This window comes from Oryctolagus cuniculus, chromosome 10 (assembly GCF_964237555.1).
Source record: "Oryctolagus cuniculus chromosome 10, mOryCun1.1, whole genome shotgun sequence".
In the NCBI taxonomy this organism is placed as follows: Eukaryota; Metazoa; Chordata; class Mammalia; order Lagomorpha; family Leporidae; genus Oryctolagus; species Oryctolagus cuniculus.
This window is the reverse complement of record NC_091441.1, coordinates 101,886,784-101,904,565: the sequence shown is the minus strand read 5'-3', so window position 1 is coordinate 101,904,565 and position 17,782 is coordinate 101,886,784. Positions and strand designations below refer to the sequence as shown.

The following is a 17,782-nucleotide window of genomic DNA, read 5'->3' as shown; positions in this document are numbered from 1 at the left end:
GTGCTGGAGGCATGGTCTCTTGGGAGGCTGGTGACCCAGGGAGGTGATGGAACCTTTAAGAGGTGGGGCCTTGTGTCACTGGGGGCCTCAGATGGGTTAAGTTTCTCTCCAGAGGAAGCCTGGCCCCACCCCACCTCTCCCTCTGCTTCCCGGTTCAAGACCTGATCACTGCCCCACATGCTCCACTGTCTGCGTGGGACCCTCGCCAGAGCCTGCACCATGCTCTTTGGACTTTCAGCCTACAAAACCGTGAGTGAAATAAACTATTTTCTTCATACGTAGTCTGTCTCAAGTACTTTGTTATGGTTAAAAAAAAAAAAAAAAGTTGACTAATAGAATGGCCCAGAGAACTTGCAGAGTTAACCAAAGGGACGTGGAGAGGAAAGAAGGACGGGAGGAAGGAAGAGGGGGCTGGTGTGATGGCACAGTGGGCTAACCCACCGCCTGCCACACTGGCATCCCACAGCGCCACTTCCAATCCAGCTCCCTGCTAATGTGCCTGGGAGGGCAACAGCAGATGGCCCAAGAGCTTGAACTCCTGCCACCCACATGAGAGAGCCAGATGGGCTTCCAGCCCCTGGCTTCAGCCTAGTGCAGCCCTGTCTGTTGTGGACATTGGGGGAGTGAACCAATGGATGGAAGATCCCTCTGTCTCTCTGGCTTTCAAATAAATACCTAAATCTTGTTAAAAAGAAAGAGCCAGAGAGCAAGGGAAGGAAGGAATGGAGGGATGAAGAGAAGAGGGAAAGAAGAAAAGAGGAAGAAGGAAGACAGCCAGGAAGAAAAGAAGGCAGCCGTTTATTCATGAGGCTCACGAAGGGGACAGGGATGCAGTACCGGGTAAGCCCAGCCCCACAGGGCCAGAGACGACCACCATGAGGGGGGCCTGATGGCTGGCACAGGAGTCCGGATGCTCTCGCCTCCTTCCCCCAACTCCAGGCCTCCGGTGTTGGCACCGTGCACAGAAGGCGAGCTGTCCCCTGCACGGCCTCCCTGGCCTCCCTGCGGGCAAAGGCAGCCGCGGGTTACAGGGGCCGATCAAGGCCACAGAGCTGGAGGTGGCGGCACGGCAGGGCTGGAGGGGAGTAGGGTTCTCACCTGGGGTGAGAGGCTCAGCTGGCCATGATGTGCTTCACGAATGCTGGGAAGAAAGGGGCAGGGCTTCAGCACCGGGCAGCACCGAGCAGCCACGGGCGCGGGCCTGGGTCCCTCGCCCCCCTCCCCAGAGGCCCCCCGCCGGCGCCAAGCCCACCTTCATAGTTGATGCAGCCGTTGGAGTCCTCCTGACCCGCCATCAGTTTCTCCACCTCGTCTTCTGTCAGCCTCTCGCCTGTGGGGGTGGGAGGCTGAGTCAGCACCGTTTGCAGGTGCACCCACACGGCCAGCTTTGCTCCCAAGGCCTTGGCCCTCACCCCCGGTGCTGAGACCAGCAGAACCCGTGGCCCCCAGGCACAGACCCCTGCCTCCTGTGAGCCTGAGCATCTCACTGTACAGACGACTAGGGTGTGCATCCCCTGTCCCCACCATGCTGCCCGGGACTCCCTCTGTCAGCAGGAAGCAGCGCCATGAGGCTAGAGGAAGGGCCCAGGGGTGGGTGCTGGAGATCGGGGGAATGATTGTGGAGGGGACTAAGACCACCCTGAGCTCCCAGACAAGTCGGGCCCTTTCCTGTGCTGGTCCCTGGCTCAGAGCACCATCTTCAAGCTCCCCTTCCCCACGCCTCCCCCAGCCTCCCCCCCACCCACCCACCCTCAACCCCAGAGAGCAGCACAGGGCTGAACACGGTCAGCACACAGTAGGCGGGGCGTGCCCAGGGCCCTACCGACGTCAGGACGCCCCCTCCCTTCCATGGCTGTGGCCATGGAATCTGACCTGGGAGCGAGGACACCAGGGCTGACTTGGTCCTGCCCTGCCCTGCCTCCCCAGCCGCCCCCTTGCCTTCTGGGTCTGTGAGCTGCACCAACACACTTTCTTTATCACCCCCCTACATGACATGCTGCGAGGCGGAGCAGGGGGACACCGTGACTGCGTCGCCTCACTTCACACTTGAGACACGGGCCCAGGCCCGGCGGCGTGCCCTGGAAGAAGGGGTGGGGGTGGGACAGAGGCCGCCCTCACCCAGAGTGGCCAGCACATGGCGGAGCTCCGCGCCCATGACCGTGCCATTGCCCTCCTTGTCGAAGACCCGCAGCCCCTCCACGAAGTCCTCGTAGGTGCCCGTGTCCTTGTTCTTGGCGATGTGCTGCAGCATGGGCAGGAACGTGTCGAAGTCCATCAACTTAGTGTTGAGGTCTGCAGAGAGACGGCCCGAGCCCCAGTGGGTGAGGCGCACAGTCCGGAAGACTCCGCCCCAAAGCACACAGCGCGCCACTTCTCCCACCACCCGGAAGTGCACTGTTAACAACCCTTCGCCAGGGGGCTCTGTGCAGGAGTCCTTGGCTCCTTTCAGGAAGGGCTCTGCCCCTCGTGCCATTTTCCAATAGACCTCACCCTCCCCGTCCCCTGTGGTGGCTCAGGGCCCATCGGAGGCTTCCCTGGGACTTGGAGCCCACGGCCACGGTGGAGCTGAGGCAGAGAGAAACACAGGGGATGCCCGGAGGGGCAGGGAGCGCCTGCGACCCTGCCCTGCCCTGAGTCTGGCCACTGAAGCTGGCTGGCCCTGGTGTTGTCCCCTGTGGCCAGGGGAGTCAGCATGGGGCCAGGGGGTCTAGCCACACCATCACCTCTCGTCACCTTGTGAGCATGACCCTGCAACTGGCTTCAGTGCCCTCCTCTGGACAGTGGGGGGATATCCATGCCTGGGAGGGCCTGACCGTCTCCCCAGGGAGGGGCTTTCGTGGGGGCTCTGGGGGCAGGTGCACTACCTTCCTGCTTCGGCTTCCCCAGGACCCGGAGCACTTCGGCCTGCGTGGGGTTCTGGCCCAGTGCCCGCAGGACGTCTCCGCACTGCCCGTATGTGATCTTCATCTCACCCTTGGGTGTGCGGTCAAACAGCATGAAGGCTTCCTTGAACTCTGCCAGGAGAGGGCAGTGAGGCGGGGTCACTCCCAGATGGCGCCCAGCCTGTGCCCCCACCCATCCTCCCACCACCACCGCCAGAACCCTGGGCCCAACCCCACAACCCCTGCTCACCTTCAATCTGCTCTGGCGTGAACTCGATCTGCAAAGAGAGCCCAAAGTCTTGGTACCTGGCTCAAAGGGTGGGGCGGGGCCTCCTCTTGGTCACTGTGTGGCCAGAGCTGGCTGCAGCCCCACCCCCATTCCAGCATCCCTGCCTGCACTGCCTGGGACCGCCTGTCTTGTACCTTCATACCTTCCTGCCTCCCCAGCCCTCCCCACCTTCCCCTACCCTGGAGACTTTGTGTCCACAGACCCTGTTGTCTGGGGGCCATGGCTGGGGTGGCACTGAGGAGGGAGTCCCAGCACCCCAAGACCCCCGCCCAGGTAGGCCTCACCGATGCCTCTAGTTGTAGACATCTCTGGCTTGCCCAGGGCCTGGGACGCAGTGGGCAGAACTGTTGACACGAGTAAAACAGGATTCTCAGCATGGCAGGGGTAAGCAGAGGGCTCTGTCCACACGGCAGCATGTATGCAGGTGTGTGTATGTACACACGTTGACCCTCACAGAGCCCCCTGGACCCCCTGAAGCTGAGCTGTCACTCACATCGCTGCCTTTACCTGTGTCTCACACTTTGTGGTCCCTAGGGTGGTGTCTCCCCACAGCCCTACCATGCCCAGGGCAGCACAGGGCCAGGGCAGCACAGCCCAGTGTTTACTGAGTCCACCTGGCGGTCAGTAGGCCTCCTGGGACCCAGTGTCCCCCTCCTCACCCGATACCAGGTCTATTTTTATCTCTGTAGTCACTTGCCCCAAGGTCAACGTCGCACAAGGAAAAAGCGTGGGGGAGGGGTCATGGCTGGCACCTCTCCCGCCACTGCGCCCTCGGAGCCCCACCAAGTGCCACTGGGCATAGTGCAGGGGGACACCTGTCCCTGCTGCCCAGCCACGGTTTTCCCTTCTGGCTTCTGGCTCAACCCAGTGAGAGGGAAAACAAGTTCATTCCTGGCTGAGTGTTCTCTCCAGGAAACCTGCTGTGATGGGGTTCCCTGGGCTCCCTGCAAAGCCTGCCTGCCCTTCACCTGCCAGCCTGGTCGGGGGCAGAGGGAGCGCAGGGAGGCTGTCATTTTCTCTGTCCCACAGAGCAGAGTCGGTGCCAGCCGCAGACACAGGGACCCCGCGTGATGCCTCCGTGGATCCCTCGGTGGTCGTGGCCTCACCAGACAGCCCAGAGGACACAGCCTGGAGCACCCGAGGTGCATCTGCTCAGAACGCTTTCTGGCAGCCCTGCACGGGGGGTGCTGATCGCCCCCTCGCACGGCTGAGAAAACCAAGCCCTGAGTAGTGCAGGAGCCTGGCAATGGTGCTGGCGCCAAGTTGGGATTTGAACTCTCATCCCGAGGGACACGGCTGGTGAACAGGGGTGGATCAGTGCAGCTGCGTGCAAGCCTGGCTGGGCCTGTGGGGGCAGGGCGGGCTCCACAGGGCCCTTTAGGAGGCAGCCAAGGCGGCAGTGGCTGGTGGCCAGCTGAGAACAGGGAGCAGACGGGACGAGGGGTGCGTGCCGCTATGCGGATGCCACAGGTGGCATTCGTGGCTTGGGCTCCAAGTTTAGACTCTGGGGGGACTCCCCAGCCAGGCAGGGCTCCTGGGGCCACTGTCACAAGCTCCACAGCCTGCTCTCTGCACGGCTTTCAGGATGTTGCCTCCCAGCCTCTGCCTCGATTTCCCCACCTAAAAGCTGGGCTCCACCAGCCCTGGGCAGTGACCTTGGCAGGGGTGAGTGGGACCCAGCCGGGGGCAGGGGCTCTGCCTCCTCTTCCTCCCCACTCCTTGAACCCTGGGGGGCTTCGCATGGGCCCCCAGCTGGACAAGGACCCTCTGCACCTGGCTGCTGGGGTTTGGGGAGGACAGCTGGCTTTAGGACTCCCCGAGCAAGGGAAGCTCAGAGAGGCAAGGGAGATTCCATTTCCAAAGCTGCCAGAAAGCCATCCTTTCAAAGCCCAGGCTGGACTTCACCCCTCGAGTGCACTGGGCACTCAGCAGGACTAGAGGAGTCCCGACAGCCCCCGCCTCTCCTGCCGCAGCCAGGGCTCCTCTGACCTCTGCACAGAAGCTTCTAGTTTCAGCTCAGTGCTCGCTTCTGGAGCCCGACCTGGGCCACCCTGGGATCCACTTTGCTGCCCTGCCGCTCCTGCCCCAGGCCAGCTCCCACACCCACCTTGATCTTGGAGGCGTCGAACTCTGCCTCCTTGGGGCGCTCAGGTTCGGGAGCAGGAGCAGGCGCAGGCGCGGGTGCTGGAGCCGCCGCTTTGGGAGCGGCCTTGGCCTCGTCCTTCTTGGGATCAGGCTTTTTGGGGGCCATGGGGGCCACAAGCACAGAGGGACGCAGAGGGAAGGAGGTGGATCAGGGTAGGTGAGCCTACCGTGCCTGGCCCTTTATCCTGCCTGCGTGCCCATGACCCCAGCCCCACCCCACAGGGCACAATAGGGACAGGGCCATAAAAGGACATTGGCTAAGCTCAGGGGCTATTTTGGGGCCTGGAGAGGGCATTGTTCAGGCCCAGGAATGGGTCGGAGAGGGGGGAGGGCCCTTCATTCCTCCCAGTCACCTGTTGGGGAGGCGCAGGCTGGACGGAGGCCAGTGCTGAACACGGCACACACACGCTCCAGGCACAGCCCTCGCACAGCCTTGCCGCCCTCCATGGGCCAATAAACCCAGCAGGTGCGGAAGGTTGTTGTGGGGCTGGAAGGACTGGGACTACCTAAGGGCATCCTGGCGTTGCATACACTTCCCATCTGCGTGTGGGATTCCCGGCGTCTGTGTCTGAGCCCATGGGGAGAGGCGGTGCTGAGTCTGGGGGCCTTTCTGTGAGTTGGGGGGCGGGGGGGGCTGAGGGTCTGTAGCTGCCGTTGACATGGTGCACGTGTCTGCGTGCCTGTGAGTGTGGCTGCTCTGTGTTTATGTCTGGGTGTCTCTTCATGCCTGTGTGAGTGTCTGGTCATGGCAGGCAGCTGAGGCCTCGCTATGGGCCCCAGGGTCTCTGGGGGCACCCCTGTAGAAGGGGTGCTGCTGTGGTGAGGGCAGCCGTCCAGACCTGGCCCTGAGGCTGGTCTCTCAGACTTCCTGCCCTGGCTTCCCGCTGCCCCTCTCCATAGTCCCTTGCGCACCCCCGGGCCCAGCTCCCACCAGAGCTTTGGAGTCACAGCACCGCACCCCCACCCCACCACTCCCACACCTTGCCCCTTCTCCGTTTGATGCAATCAAAGCCTGCCCCCCCCACCTCCCCCTCTTGCAGGCAGCTCTCTCAGCTGCTGTTCTCGTGGCGCCACGCTTCTCTGCAGACACTTCTGGCGGGGTCCTGGGAGGGGGGCGCTGCAGCTCCGAGGAACCCCGAGGTCCAGTCCAGGATGCTCAGCCCTATTCCTGCCCCTTGTACTCACCCTGAAGTGCCAACCTCCTGGCCCCATCCCTTGGTGCCCAGCCCTGGGCAGGCAGCAGAGATGGCACGAGCTGGCCAGGCCACACTTTGGGGAGTGGGGGAAGCTCTTCAGCACAAGCTGGGGCTGGGGGACATCTTGCAGACACATTGGGCTCTGCTCCCTGCCCCGCGCCTGTGACGGGGGTGGGAAGGAGGTGTTGCTGGTTATTTTTAAGGCCTGGAGCCTTTGATAGAGACTTCAGAGGCGGCACTCCCCCACTTGGCCCCGAGGGATGTCCCGGGTGGGGAGAGGGGTGCGGCGAGCCCGCTCTTCGCTAGGGCCTCCCCCTGGGGCACCCCCATGCTCTTTCTGCTGGCCCTCTGGGTCCCTCTCGTCCGGTTACTCAGCCCTACAGTGAGGGGGCATCGGTCCAGGGTTGCCCCCCGCCCCGCCTGGCACACTCCTCCCATCATCTGGAGGGCAGAACACCCCACATCTGGAAATCTGACAACATCCGGGGCTGGAGGGGGCAAGTTTTTCACTTTTCTTCCAGATGTTTGGCAAGAGTATTGAGAAAGAAAGAGAAGGGGGGAGGGTCTGCAAAGACGGCCAGAAATACCAAGAGGGGGACACACAAGGAGAGGTCTCGGGCTGCCACACTGCCCAGACCCGCCCATCCTCAGGACCACTGACTCTGGACGTCCCCTGGGGGTCCCAGCCACCCACAGACCTAGCCAACGAGATACTACCCAATCCCTTTCCATCCATCAAGGGGGAAACCGAGGCCCAGGACAGAGGACACCCACAGGATCACTCGGAGTTGCCCCTTGGAACCACCCAGCTAAGCCCGGTTTCCAGGTCTGTGATTGCGGTGGGCAGGCTCATGCAGTACCACCTTCCTCTGCCCGTAGGTGGCTGTTGGTGGCAGGGGTAAGGGGTGTCTCGGTCCCCTTCCCTCACACACAGGGCGGGTGCGGCCCCGCAGTGTGGACAGGCCGCATGCAGCTACCTCGCTCCCTCTCCAGGGCTCCGATGGAGGCTGCAGCTGGGCCACTGGCGGGCAGAGTGCTGGCTCGGAACACTCCCACCGCTGCCCTCAAGCTCACCCGCAGGACCACCCCGAAGCTCTCACAACTGCCTAGCCCCAGCAGGGACTATGCAGGAGCCTGCCCCGCTCCCCTGTCCCCACGCCCTGCTGGGGGCCTGTCCCCTTTACTGCCTGCAGATTGGCTGTCGCAGTCCAGGAGCAAGACAGGTGGCCAGGGAAGCAGGGTGGAGGGAGGGCGAGGTGGGTATTGGTGGGCAGCAAGGACAGGTCGCAGCCTGAGCCTCACACTCTCCAGAAAGAACAGCTTAACAGACAAGACCAAGACCCTGGGCCTGGGGGCACTGTGAGCAGAGGGCAGGGATCCGAACCCTGTCCCCTCTGCTTCCGCCAGCTCTGACATCTAAGTCCGTTCCAGAGCCTTCTCTGGGGGCAGCCACCTTACCTTCCGTGCCCCCCCGCCAAGAGAAATAGTGGGCCCCAACCTCCAACGGGCCTGTGGATTGAGGCAGGGGAGCCCTGGCCACCTACATGCTGGCCTCCTTCCAGGGTCTTGCTGCCCTAGTCCCCCCACCAATGCCCCCAGGCTGTGTTGTTCCCCCTAAAACCCTTGCTCCCTGTCTCTGCTTCGTCTCAGTGAGTTGTCACCATCTTGGACATCTAAGAGGTCACCTCAGATGACACTGGGCCCTCTCCCCCTGCCCCATCTGTCTCTCTCCAACTTCTGCCCGTGCACATCTTCTCTCCCTGTGTCCTCCCTGCCTTAGGGTCAGCAGTCCCAGGAGGGAGTTCTGTTCTATCCCCAGGACTGGTGGTACACGGTTGGCACTCCATAGATGTTGAGCAGACAAATGTCCCAAATAGCTCCACTTCCCCACCTTTCCCAGGGGGATAGCACTCCCCTGCCAATCCCCATCCCTGGAGCGGGGAATTTGCCGGCTGACTGACAGGTGCTCTGGGGACCGCAGAGGGCACCCCAGGACAGGAATGCAGCTCAGGGCTCTCCACCAGCCACTCCCCCCAGCCCTTGACTGGATCCTGTTAGAGCTGAAGAGGTAAGGGTGACCTCCACGATCAGCCAGTAGGGGGCGCAGAAGGGATGAGAACGAACTCGAATTGCAGAACCAAGGATCCCAACCAAGACCCCAGACCTGGAACATGGAACCCCAAACTCGGACCCCAGACTCAGGTCTCACAATCTGAACCCAAACTCAGAACCCATAACCCCAAATCCAGGACTAGACTCCATCCAGACTTGGGTCCTGTCGCCCAAACTCCACAACCCAGGAGGCCAAGCCCTTAACCTGAAGTACAGACCCCAGACCCAGTATCCAGGACTGTAATCCCCAGATCTAGGGCTGTAAATCAAAGCCAGCCCCCAGGACCCTGGACCCTGGATCAGGACCAATGAATTTCCAGATCGGCCCTGCCTGCTCTCCTGTGCAGACAAGGCCGGGCTGAGTTAAGCTCTTGGTGAACAGCCGGGTGGGTGCCTGGCAGACCTCCCAAGGAATACCCCTCACCCTGAGTATGGCGGCCTCGTGGAGGAGGCAGGGGTGAGGCCTGGCTGTCCCTTGGGTCTTAAAGGCAGGGGAGTGGGGCCGGGCTCCCCACGTGCCCTTGTCCCCCAGGCCGCAGGCTCCACAGGCAGCCCCGGCCCGCCCCGGCCCGCCCCTCCTGGCCCACAGCCTCTGGGCTGGGACGCAGGCCCACACTTCCCGGAGGAGTCAAGAACGCGGCCTGGGCCAGACCCAGAGCCTTAGAAGTAGGTCAAATGTTGCTTTGCAGCAGGTCCCAGAGACCCTGCCCTGGCTTGGGCAGCCTCGTGGGCTGCAGCTCACCCACCAGGGCCCACGTGTACGTCCACGTAGGTGTGAGTCCACCGCCACATACGTGGGACGCTGTGAACTCTGACCCCACGTGGGGCTCCCAGGGCCCGGCTCTGCCACACAGATGCGGAGGCCCATGGTCCAGGGGGGACAAGGGCTGCCCGGCAGCTCTGTCTGGAGGTGTCACGAGGCAGCCACGAGGACCAGGAGAAGATGGATTTCTGCACCGTCTCATGGCCCTGGAAGCTAGGGTGAAAGTCTGACTCCAAGGAGGACTTCCCAGCAAAGCTGCTCTGCCACCAACAGGATGTGGCCTGCTTCCCGGAGGCACAGCCCCAGGCCTTGAAAGATGGGAACGCGCGCTCAAAGGAAAGGCAGGAGACTTCCTGCATCCTTGGGACCCAGGCTGGTCCCTGCTTCTCTTGGCCTCAGTCTCCCCATCTGTACAATGGCCACAGGAGGGGCCTGGCGGTCCCAGGCTCAAAGGACATTCTCTTTCCCCCGAGGCCCATCCTCACTGCCCCCTCGCTGCACACAGACAACTCTGTCCTCGGCAGGCCAAGCGCAGCTCACAGGCCCCTCCCTCTGCCCACTGTGCTGACGGGGACCAGATGCTCCAACCTTGTGGTTCCAGGGGTGGGGGTGGCAGGGCCCAGCGGGCTGGCAGGCAAGTCCCGGGTTTGGCCCAGGGACCTATAATCAGCTCCTGCCCCTCTGATCCTGGCCCAGGACTGACGCTTGGGGCTGTGGTGTCCTGGCCGGCTGTGGCCACGGCCGCTATATTTGGGAGCCCGGTTCAGCGTGAGGGAGGGGTGGCAGGCAGGAGCCTCCAGGGCCTGGTGGGGGACGGTATGGGGACAGCGTGGGCCAGGCTCGGTCCATGACAGAAAGAGGGCCTAGCCCTGGTCTCCAGCGTATGTGGTCTGTTGTCAGGGGCCAGGCCTAGATCTAGGGTAGGAGCCCTGGGCTCGGCGGCCCAGCGAGAGCATGTCCGGGACCCTGAACTTCTCTGGCCTAGCGAGTGAGATGACAGGCTGGGCCGCGTGCTCTCAACACAGAAGCACACGGGGCTGTCAGGGGTGGTTGGGAGCCGAAAAAGGGTCAGGTAGGGGGTAGACGGATCCAAAATGGAAGCCAAGAGATCGAAGGTCTGGAGCTGGGGTCAGAGGGAAGGGAGGTGAGCGAGCCCTGAGCCCCAGCTCCCCAGCTCTGCCTGCTGCGCCAGCTTCCGGACGGGAGCCCGGCCCCTCCCCCATGCCGCATGGCCTGTGGCCTCCCTGAACTGCCCTGGACATTCCCTGCCACTGGGCCAAACCCTGTACTCTCCCACCAGCAGTCTCCCAAAGAGCAAATATTTATTGTCCTTGGAAGAAAAAAAAAGAGTCCCCTTTTAGGATCGGGGTCTGGGAGCTGCTACTGAGGTTTGCAGGGACTCAGCAGTGGCCTGAGATGACCAGAAACCCCACCTGGACACGCTGAGGGAGGGGAAGGAGGGTGCACCGACTCGAGCTGGCCTTGGAAGAGAGGGCCATGGCTGCCCAGGCTGCCGGCGGGGGCTCTGCTGGACCCCGGGCCCTAGGCCCCACGCCTCCCTCTCCTTGCCTCTGCTTCTCCGAAGAGCCCCTGAATCGAGGAGGGTGCTCAGACAACTGCCAGGGAATGTGTGTGTGACTGGGCAAGGGGGTGCAGTCTGTGTGTGTGAGACTATGGGTGCCGTGGGGCCGTGTGTGGGACTGGGTGGGGGTGTGGAGTCTTGTGTACTTCCACGCGTCCCCATGGGCACGGGGCCGCGGCTGCGCGTGGCTCTGAGCGCGCCTGGGTGTCTGTCTGGGAGCCTGTTCATCTGCTGGCATGGGCGGGGCGGGGGCATGTGGACACAACCTCTGTTGAATGGCCAATTCAGCCAAAAATGCAAGTAAATTTAGCAGGGGGAAAAAAAAACCCGTCAGTCAGACGAGGAGTCTGAATTGAGTGGTTGTTTGAGTGGATGGACCGACTGTCTCCGGCAACAGTTCACGCTGGCTGGGAGGAGGAACCGGCTCCCCGGGGCCGGCAGAGAGAAACCGGAGACCGGGACCCTTGACCACGGCACAGGCGAGACACAGAGACCAACGCAGGCACAGGAGGACCAAGAGAGACAGAGCTGGAGAGAGATGGGGAAGGATTCAGAAACAGAGGGGAAGAGAGGGCAGTTGGCTTGGGTCAGAGACCACGGTTACCCCAGAGTGACGTCACTCCCCAGTACCTAGAGACATATGCATGCCCGCCGGCCCCTCACCCCTAAGCACAGCGCCGAGCGGGAATGAGGCCAGGTCATTTCCATCTCTCGCTCACCCTTGAGCAGCCCCAAATGGACAAGGAGTGGGAGGCGGATCAGCACGTAGGGAGAGAGCACAGTGTCGAGAAAGAAGGCAGCATGGGGCACAGGGTGACGGTGGCAGAGGCGAAGGCGGGAGGGACACGCGGTGAGAGCGCTGCTGACAGCAGACGAGGCAGTACAGGCCTCCTTGTCCCTGCACAGGCCCCACCTAGCTGTGGGGGCCCCACCAGACTCAGCACTGTCCTCCCCACTCTGTCCCACCCAGCGGCAGCTGTGGCCTTGCCTCCTGCGGCCACACAAAAGCCCCGTGTGGCCCAGGGTGTGGATCCTGCATTAAAAATGGCAGAGCCCCCAGCCAGGAATAGTAAGGGTCAATTCCGGTACCTGGCTGTGTGAGTATTTATATATCTATCTGCCCACCCAGTCCCAGTGACTCTCTCACTCTCTCTCTCTCTCACACACACACACACAGTCCCCAGCAGGCTAAGCCGCCCCTGCTGTGTGCGTCTCACTCGTTGGCTCCTAGATGCTGCTCCCTCTATCTATGCCCATCCCTCCTGGTTCTTTTTGGCCAGTACTGGAGCCAATAGGAATCAGACTAATGTGTGTGTGTACACACGTGCACGCATGCACGCACGCACACCCGGGCACACTCCATCCTACATGGTTCACACACACGCGCTCACACTGCACGGATGCCTTTGCATGCTGGTCCACACGCCTCTGCACACACACACACACACACACACACACCCTAACGCACCACCCCTTGGAGCTCACACAGGAGGGAAGAACTCTGGCTGGAAATCAGGAGCCTCAAAAAGGAATAAGGCTGAAGGCAAGAGGGGTCAGGGAACCCTGCACATGTGGGTCCAGGTGTTGGGCCCTTCTCACTGCCCCTGCCCCTGCCCCATGCCTCTGGAAGGCCACCCTGCCCCCACCCTGTTCACAGAAGGGGAAACCGAGGCCAGAGTGGAGCAGCTGGTCTGGGGGAAGGTCAGCACCCTTGGGTTTGGGGCTTACAAGCTCAGCATCTGTGTTGTTCTTGGCACATCCAGGCCAGATAAGGATGGGGTCAGAGCTGAGCTCTCGTGGGAAAGGACTCTCTGGAAGGTTCCCGAACCATTCCTTTCCCAGATCCTGGGGCCCTGGACCAGCAGAGGGAAGGCAAAGGGGGAAGTAGCATAGAAGGGGGACAGGCAAGTTCTTATTGAGTTTGTCTTTATTATTATTATTATTATTATTATTAGACAGATAGAGTTAGACAGTGAGGGAGAGAGACGGAGAGAAAGGTCTTCCTTCCATTGGTTCACTCCCCAAATGGCCGCTATAGCAGGAGCTACACCGATTTGAAGCCAGGAGACAGGTACTTCCTCTTGGTCTCCCACGCGGCTGCAGGCACCCAAGCACTTGTGCCATCCTCCACTGCCTTCCCGGGCCACAGCAGAGATCTGGACTGGAAGAGGAGCAACTGGGACTAGAACCCAGTGCCCATAGGGGATGCTGGCACCACAGGCGGAGGATTAACCAAGTGAGCCATGGCGCCGGCCCTGTCTTTTTTTTTTTTTTTTTTTCTAAGATTTTCTTAATTATCTGAAAGGCAGAGTTACAGAGAGGCAGAGGCAGAGGGAGGTCTTTGATCTGCTGGTTCACTCCCCAGATGGCCGCAACAGCAGGAGCTGGTCCGATCCAAAATCAGGAGGCAGGAGCTTCTTCCAGGTCTCCCACGTGGGTGCAGGGGTCCAAGGACTTGGACCATCTTCCACTGCTTTCCCAGGCCAAAGCATAGAGCTGGCTCAGAAGTGGAGCAGCCAGAATTCAAACCAGTGCCCATATGGGATGCCGGCACTGTAGTCAGTGGCTTTACCCGCTACACCACAGCGATGGCCCCCATTGGGCTGGTCTTGAGGACTGCATGGAGCCCATAGCAGACTCAGACTCACAGGCGCCTGGGGATGGGGAGTGACCCCTCCAACCAACCCCAGGACCCCCAAGTGCTGGGCCTGGAGCTGAGTGGAGGGGTGAGGCAGCACTCAGGTCTATGCAGCATCTGGACTTGACACCTTCTGCTCCAGGGAGCCTCACAGTTTCTGAAGCCAGGGCTGGAATCAAGAGCTCTCAGGCCTGGAGTTGGGTAGGATGGCGTGGGGTGGGCAGGTAGGAATGTTAGGTGACACTGGCGCATTGCTGGCCCATGCAAAGCAGATTGGGGTGCTGGTCCTGTGATTGGGAATGACAGGGAACAAGAGACCCGATTCTGGTCCTGTCACAGTCTCCTGCGGCTCCTTCCCCCCAGGAGACCTCAGTATTGACTGACACCTGTGCAATGAGGCGAGGGTTTGTGTTGGCTCGCAGGTGTACAATTGAGGCATCCTTAGTCCTGAGCCCAGCCCTTCCCACACAGCCTCAACCTTTGCCCCCTGCCCAGGTATCAGTGAGGGACAGGGCTGAAGATTAGAGCTGAACCAACAGGGGAACAATTGGCTGGAATTCTGCATAAACACAGGGCTTGTCCCAGGCTACCCCTGATAAGCTAGGAAGGACTGAGGGATCCTACACCCATCGCATCGCATGGAGTCCTGCCCCCAGGTGAGCCGCACCCATAAGAAGGGGAGCCCTGTCTTCAAGAGCTCTGATCTCACAGATAAACGTCTGTGGAGTGGGTAGCAGGGGGTCCTAGGGTCTGGAGACCCCTCCCTGGGCCCACCCCCAGCAGCATGCTCAGGCCCCACCCACCTGAAGTCACTGTAGATGGGGTTCAGGAAAGCAAGGAGCAGCACCGTGCCCACCAAGAGCCACTGTGACCTCCAGGCTCCCAGCGTGGCCCGACTGGGAGCAGCAGCTGCAGGGACAGCTGGGCAAGGGGACCCCGGTGGGTCCTCCCCCCATCAACCCCAGGCTCCCATCTCAGCACTGGGCTGCAGTCCCCCTCACTGGATCCTTGGGCTGCTCCCTGGCCTCTGAACGCCCACGTCAGGTGGATTCTGTCGAGCAGAGAACTTTCTGACAGTGGATGTTGGGAACTTTTCCAGAGGCCCGAGCAAAGTCCTTCTGGGACTCTGGGATTTACTCTCTCTTCACAAGGAAACTGGGGCTGCAGAGGGGAAGGCCTTCTCCATGGCAACCAAGAGATGAAGGTGTGAGGTGGGCAGGGTGTTTGGGGTTCAAAGTCCCAGCCAGCAACAGTGGCCTCAGGGAGAAAGTGGACTCTGAGCCCACAGAGGTGACCCAGCTGTGGCCCAGGGCTGTCTCCCAGGACAGAATCAGCACCGCATCCTGGAATCAGGAGCACTGAGGTCTCACTCTACTGGGGATCGGGGCGGGGCACAGCCAGAAGGCTTCGGAGGGCATATAGGAGCCCCCAGGTTGAGAAGAAAGATGGGACAGAGGCCCAGAGCTCACAGAGTATCCAAGACATGGCCACGCAGAGCACTTGGGCCAGGTGTGGAGTTGGCTCCAGGTAAGCCTGGGCAGTATCTGGCTCCCACGCGGCCAGCCCAGCACACAGGAGGTGTGCAGGTGCCTGAGGAATGAGTGGCCCAACCCAGGGGACCATGGGACCACACGGAGGCCTCTGTGGCTAAGCTCCTACTGGAGGGTGAGTGCGGAGCCGCTGAGTGGGAGGGGCAGTCAAAGTTCCAGCTTGGGCTCAGCTCTGCTCATTGGGCCAGGAATGGCTTCCGGGAGCCAGCTGTGCGGGGAGAGGGCGATGCCCGTGGGGACAGGATGTGCTCGATGGCCCGAGGTCAGCACGGCAGCCCCCAGCGCGGCACAGAAAGACAGGGAAGGAAAGAACTGCAGTGAGGCCGGGAGGGGGCTGGGGCACAGGAAACAGCACTGTTGAGTCAGTCCCAGGAGGCAGAGGGGCCCCGGGGTGGAGCAGGGGCCTGGACAAGCAGGAGCTGGGTGTGTGACTCTAGGTGGCACGTGCTCTGGCTGAGCCTGGCCAGCCACAGTGCCTCCTCCTCCAGCATCGAGGAAGTGTCTGAGCTATGCATCGCTACCCTCCTGGTAGCCCCGCAACCTCCCCTTGGCCCAGTGTCCCCCCGAGAAGGTCCTTCAGCCTCCTCCACCGCCGGTGGGCAGCCCAGAAGGCCCGGCTGGGGACCTTGGCCAGGCCATTGCCCTCTCTCCCACACACAGTTTTATAAACTTCCCCAAAATGCGTCCCCTTTCCCGCCAGTTCAGTCAATGTCCTGGGTGCCTCTGGGTCAACGCCCCGTGCTGGGTGTCAGGGAGCTGGACCCCAGCCCCAGAGACATTCGCAGCGTCCACCAGTTCATTGCCTCGCCCCAGCTCGTGCTCCCTGAGCCCTGCACTGTGGGGGAAACTGAGGCCCAGGGCCATGGCCCAGGCATCCTCAGATGGCCTGGTCTAACCAAGGACCACCCACACGGAGTGTCCCTCCTGGCCAAACAGGGCCAGGGTATCAAGGCTGGGGGTTCCCCACGCAGGGTCTGCATAGCAAGTCCCAGTGACTGAGCAAGCCCCCTCCCCACAACCCCCTCCTTCCTGGCCCCTCCTCCCTCCTAACCGCAGGGCCCAGTCGGCCTCTGGAACGCGTGCCCAGGACCTCTGTGATATTTTGAGTTTAAGAAAACTTTGCAGTCGGCAGGAGCTCTTAAAGGTTATAAATAGCAGCTGCGGGAGCCCGTGCCTGGAGAGGCGGAAACACGTGTCAAACACGCCTGGGAGGAGGGGATTCCGAGGCGTGGACCACCCCCCCCATCTCGCTAGGGACCCCCACCAGGCTTCTGGGCATTTTACAGCCACTGCAGCGGGAAGTCACACCCCACCAGGAAGGCGGCTGGGAAATGAGAGCCCCTTCTGGCCTCTGCCAGCGTCCCTAGCGGCTGGCCAGGTTGCCAGGGACATGTGGGGGCGCCGGGGTGGTGGGGCGTCCTCCTCCCCTCCCCCTCCCTGCCTTGCCATGGGGGTGGGGGGAGACTACCCTCGGAGCAGCTCAGCACGGGAAGCTCAGGGCCAGGTGAGGAGGATTTTGGGTGTGTCCACTTTTAACGCATTCAGCTAGGGAACTGAGAAGCAGGGTGCGGATGGGACTCTTTCAAGGTCATGGGAGAAGTGGTCAGGGTTTGGTACCAAATGCTGCTGCTGCCTCCCTTCCATTCAGAGGGGACATAGATAAAGCATCATCAGCGGACGGCAGAGAGCACGAAGGGCCGAGCACCAGGCACAAGCAGTCCCCGCGGGCCTTATCCCTTGACGGCCCGTCCATTGCTGCTCTTTCTGCTTCCAACACACATCTCCCTCTGAACAGACAAGGACGAGAGTGCTGGAGCCAACAAGGGCTCCTACGTCAATGAGAGAGACAGAGAGAAAGGTCTTCCTTCTGTTGGTTCACCCCCCAAATGGCTGCCACGGCCTGCGCTGTGCCGATCCAAAGCTAGGAGCCAGGGGCTTCCTCCTGGTCTCCCATGTGGGTACAGGGGCCCAAGCACTTGGGCCATCCTCCACTGCCCTCCCAGGCCACAGCAGAGAGCTGGACTGGAAGAGGAGCAACCACCAAAACTTGGCGCTCATATGGGATGCCGGTGCCACAGGCGAAGGACTAACCAAGTGAGCCACGGCGCCAGCCTCCCCCCCCTTTTTAAGATTTATTTATTTTATTTGAAAAGCAGAGTTAGAAAGGGGAAGGGAGGGAAGGCAGGTGGGCGGGCGGGCGGGAGGGGAGAGAGAGAGAGAGAGAGAGAGAGAGAGAGAGAGAGAGGTCTTCCATCCACTGGTTCACTCCCCAAATGGCTACAATGGCCAGAGCTGAGCCAATCCAAAGCCAGGAGCTTCTCTCGGGTCTCTCACATGGGTGCAAGGGTCCAGCCTTGGGCTATTTCCCACTGCTTTCCCAGGTGCATTAGCAGGGAGCTGGATCGGAAGTGGAATAGCCAGGAATCAAACTGGGGCCCATATGGGATGCCAACACCGGAGACAGTGGCTTAACCCACTATACCACAGCCCCTCCCCTTTTTAAGAATTTTTTTTAGATTTTATTTATTTATTTGAGAGGTAGAGTCACAGACTGTGAGAGGAAGAGATAGAGAGAAAGATCTTCCATCTGCTGGTTCACTCCTCAAATGGCTGTAGTGGCCAGAG

General features: G+C 61.3%; 1 protein-coding gene across 1 annotated transcript; it reads right to left on the bottom strand.

Annotated features, from left to right (window-relative positions):
- Positions 1 to 781: 781 nt before the first annotated feature.
- On the bottom strand, positions 782 to 5,622 carry MYL3 (myosin light chain 3). Its single transcript, XM_002713321.4, has 7 exons — positions 5,279 to 5,622; positions 3,133 to 3,160; positions 2,865 to 3,014; positions 2,119 to 2,292; positions 1,253 to 1,330; positions 1,099 to 1,141; positions 782 to 1,002 (listed from the first exon to the last, which is right to left on the bottom strand). Exons 1-6 carry the CDS (start codon positions 5,420 to 5,422, stop codon positions 1,113 to 1,115), a joined length of 603 nt encoding a protein of 200 aa, XP_002713367.1. The 5' UTR covers positions 5,423 to 5,622; the 3' UTR covers positions 782 to 1,002; positions 1,099 to 1,112.
- Between the last annotated feature and the right edge of the window lie 12,160 nt (positions 5,623 to 17,782).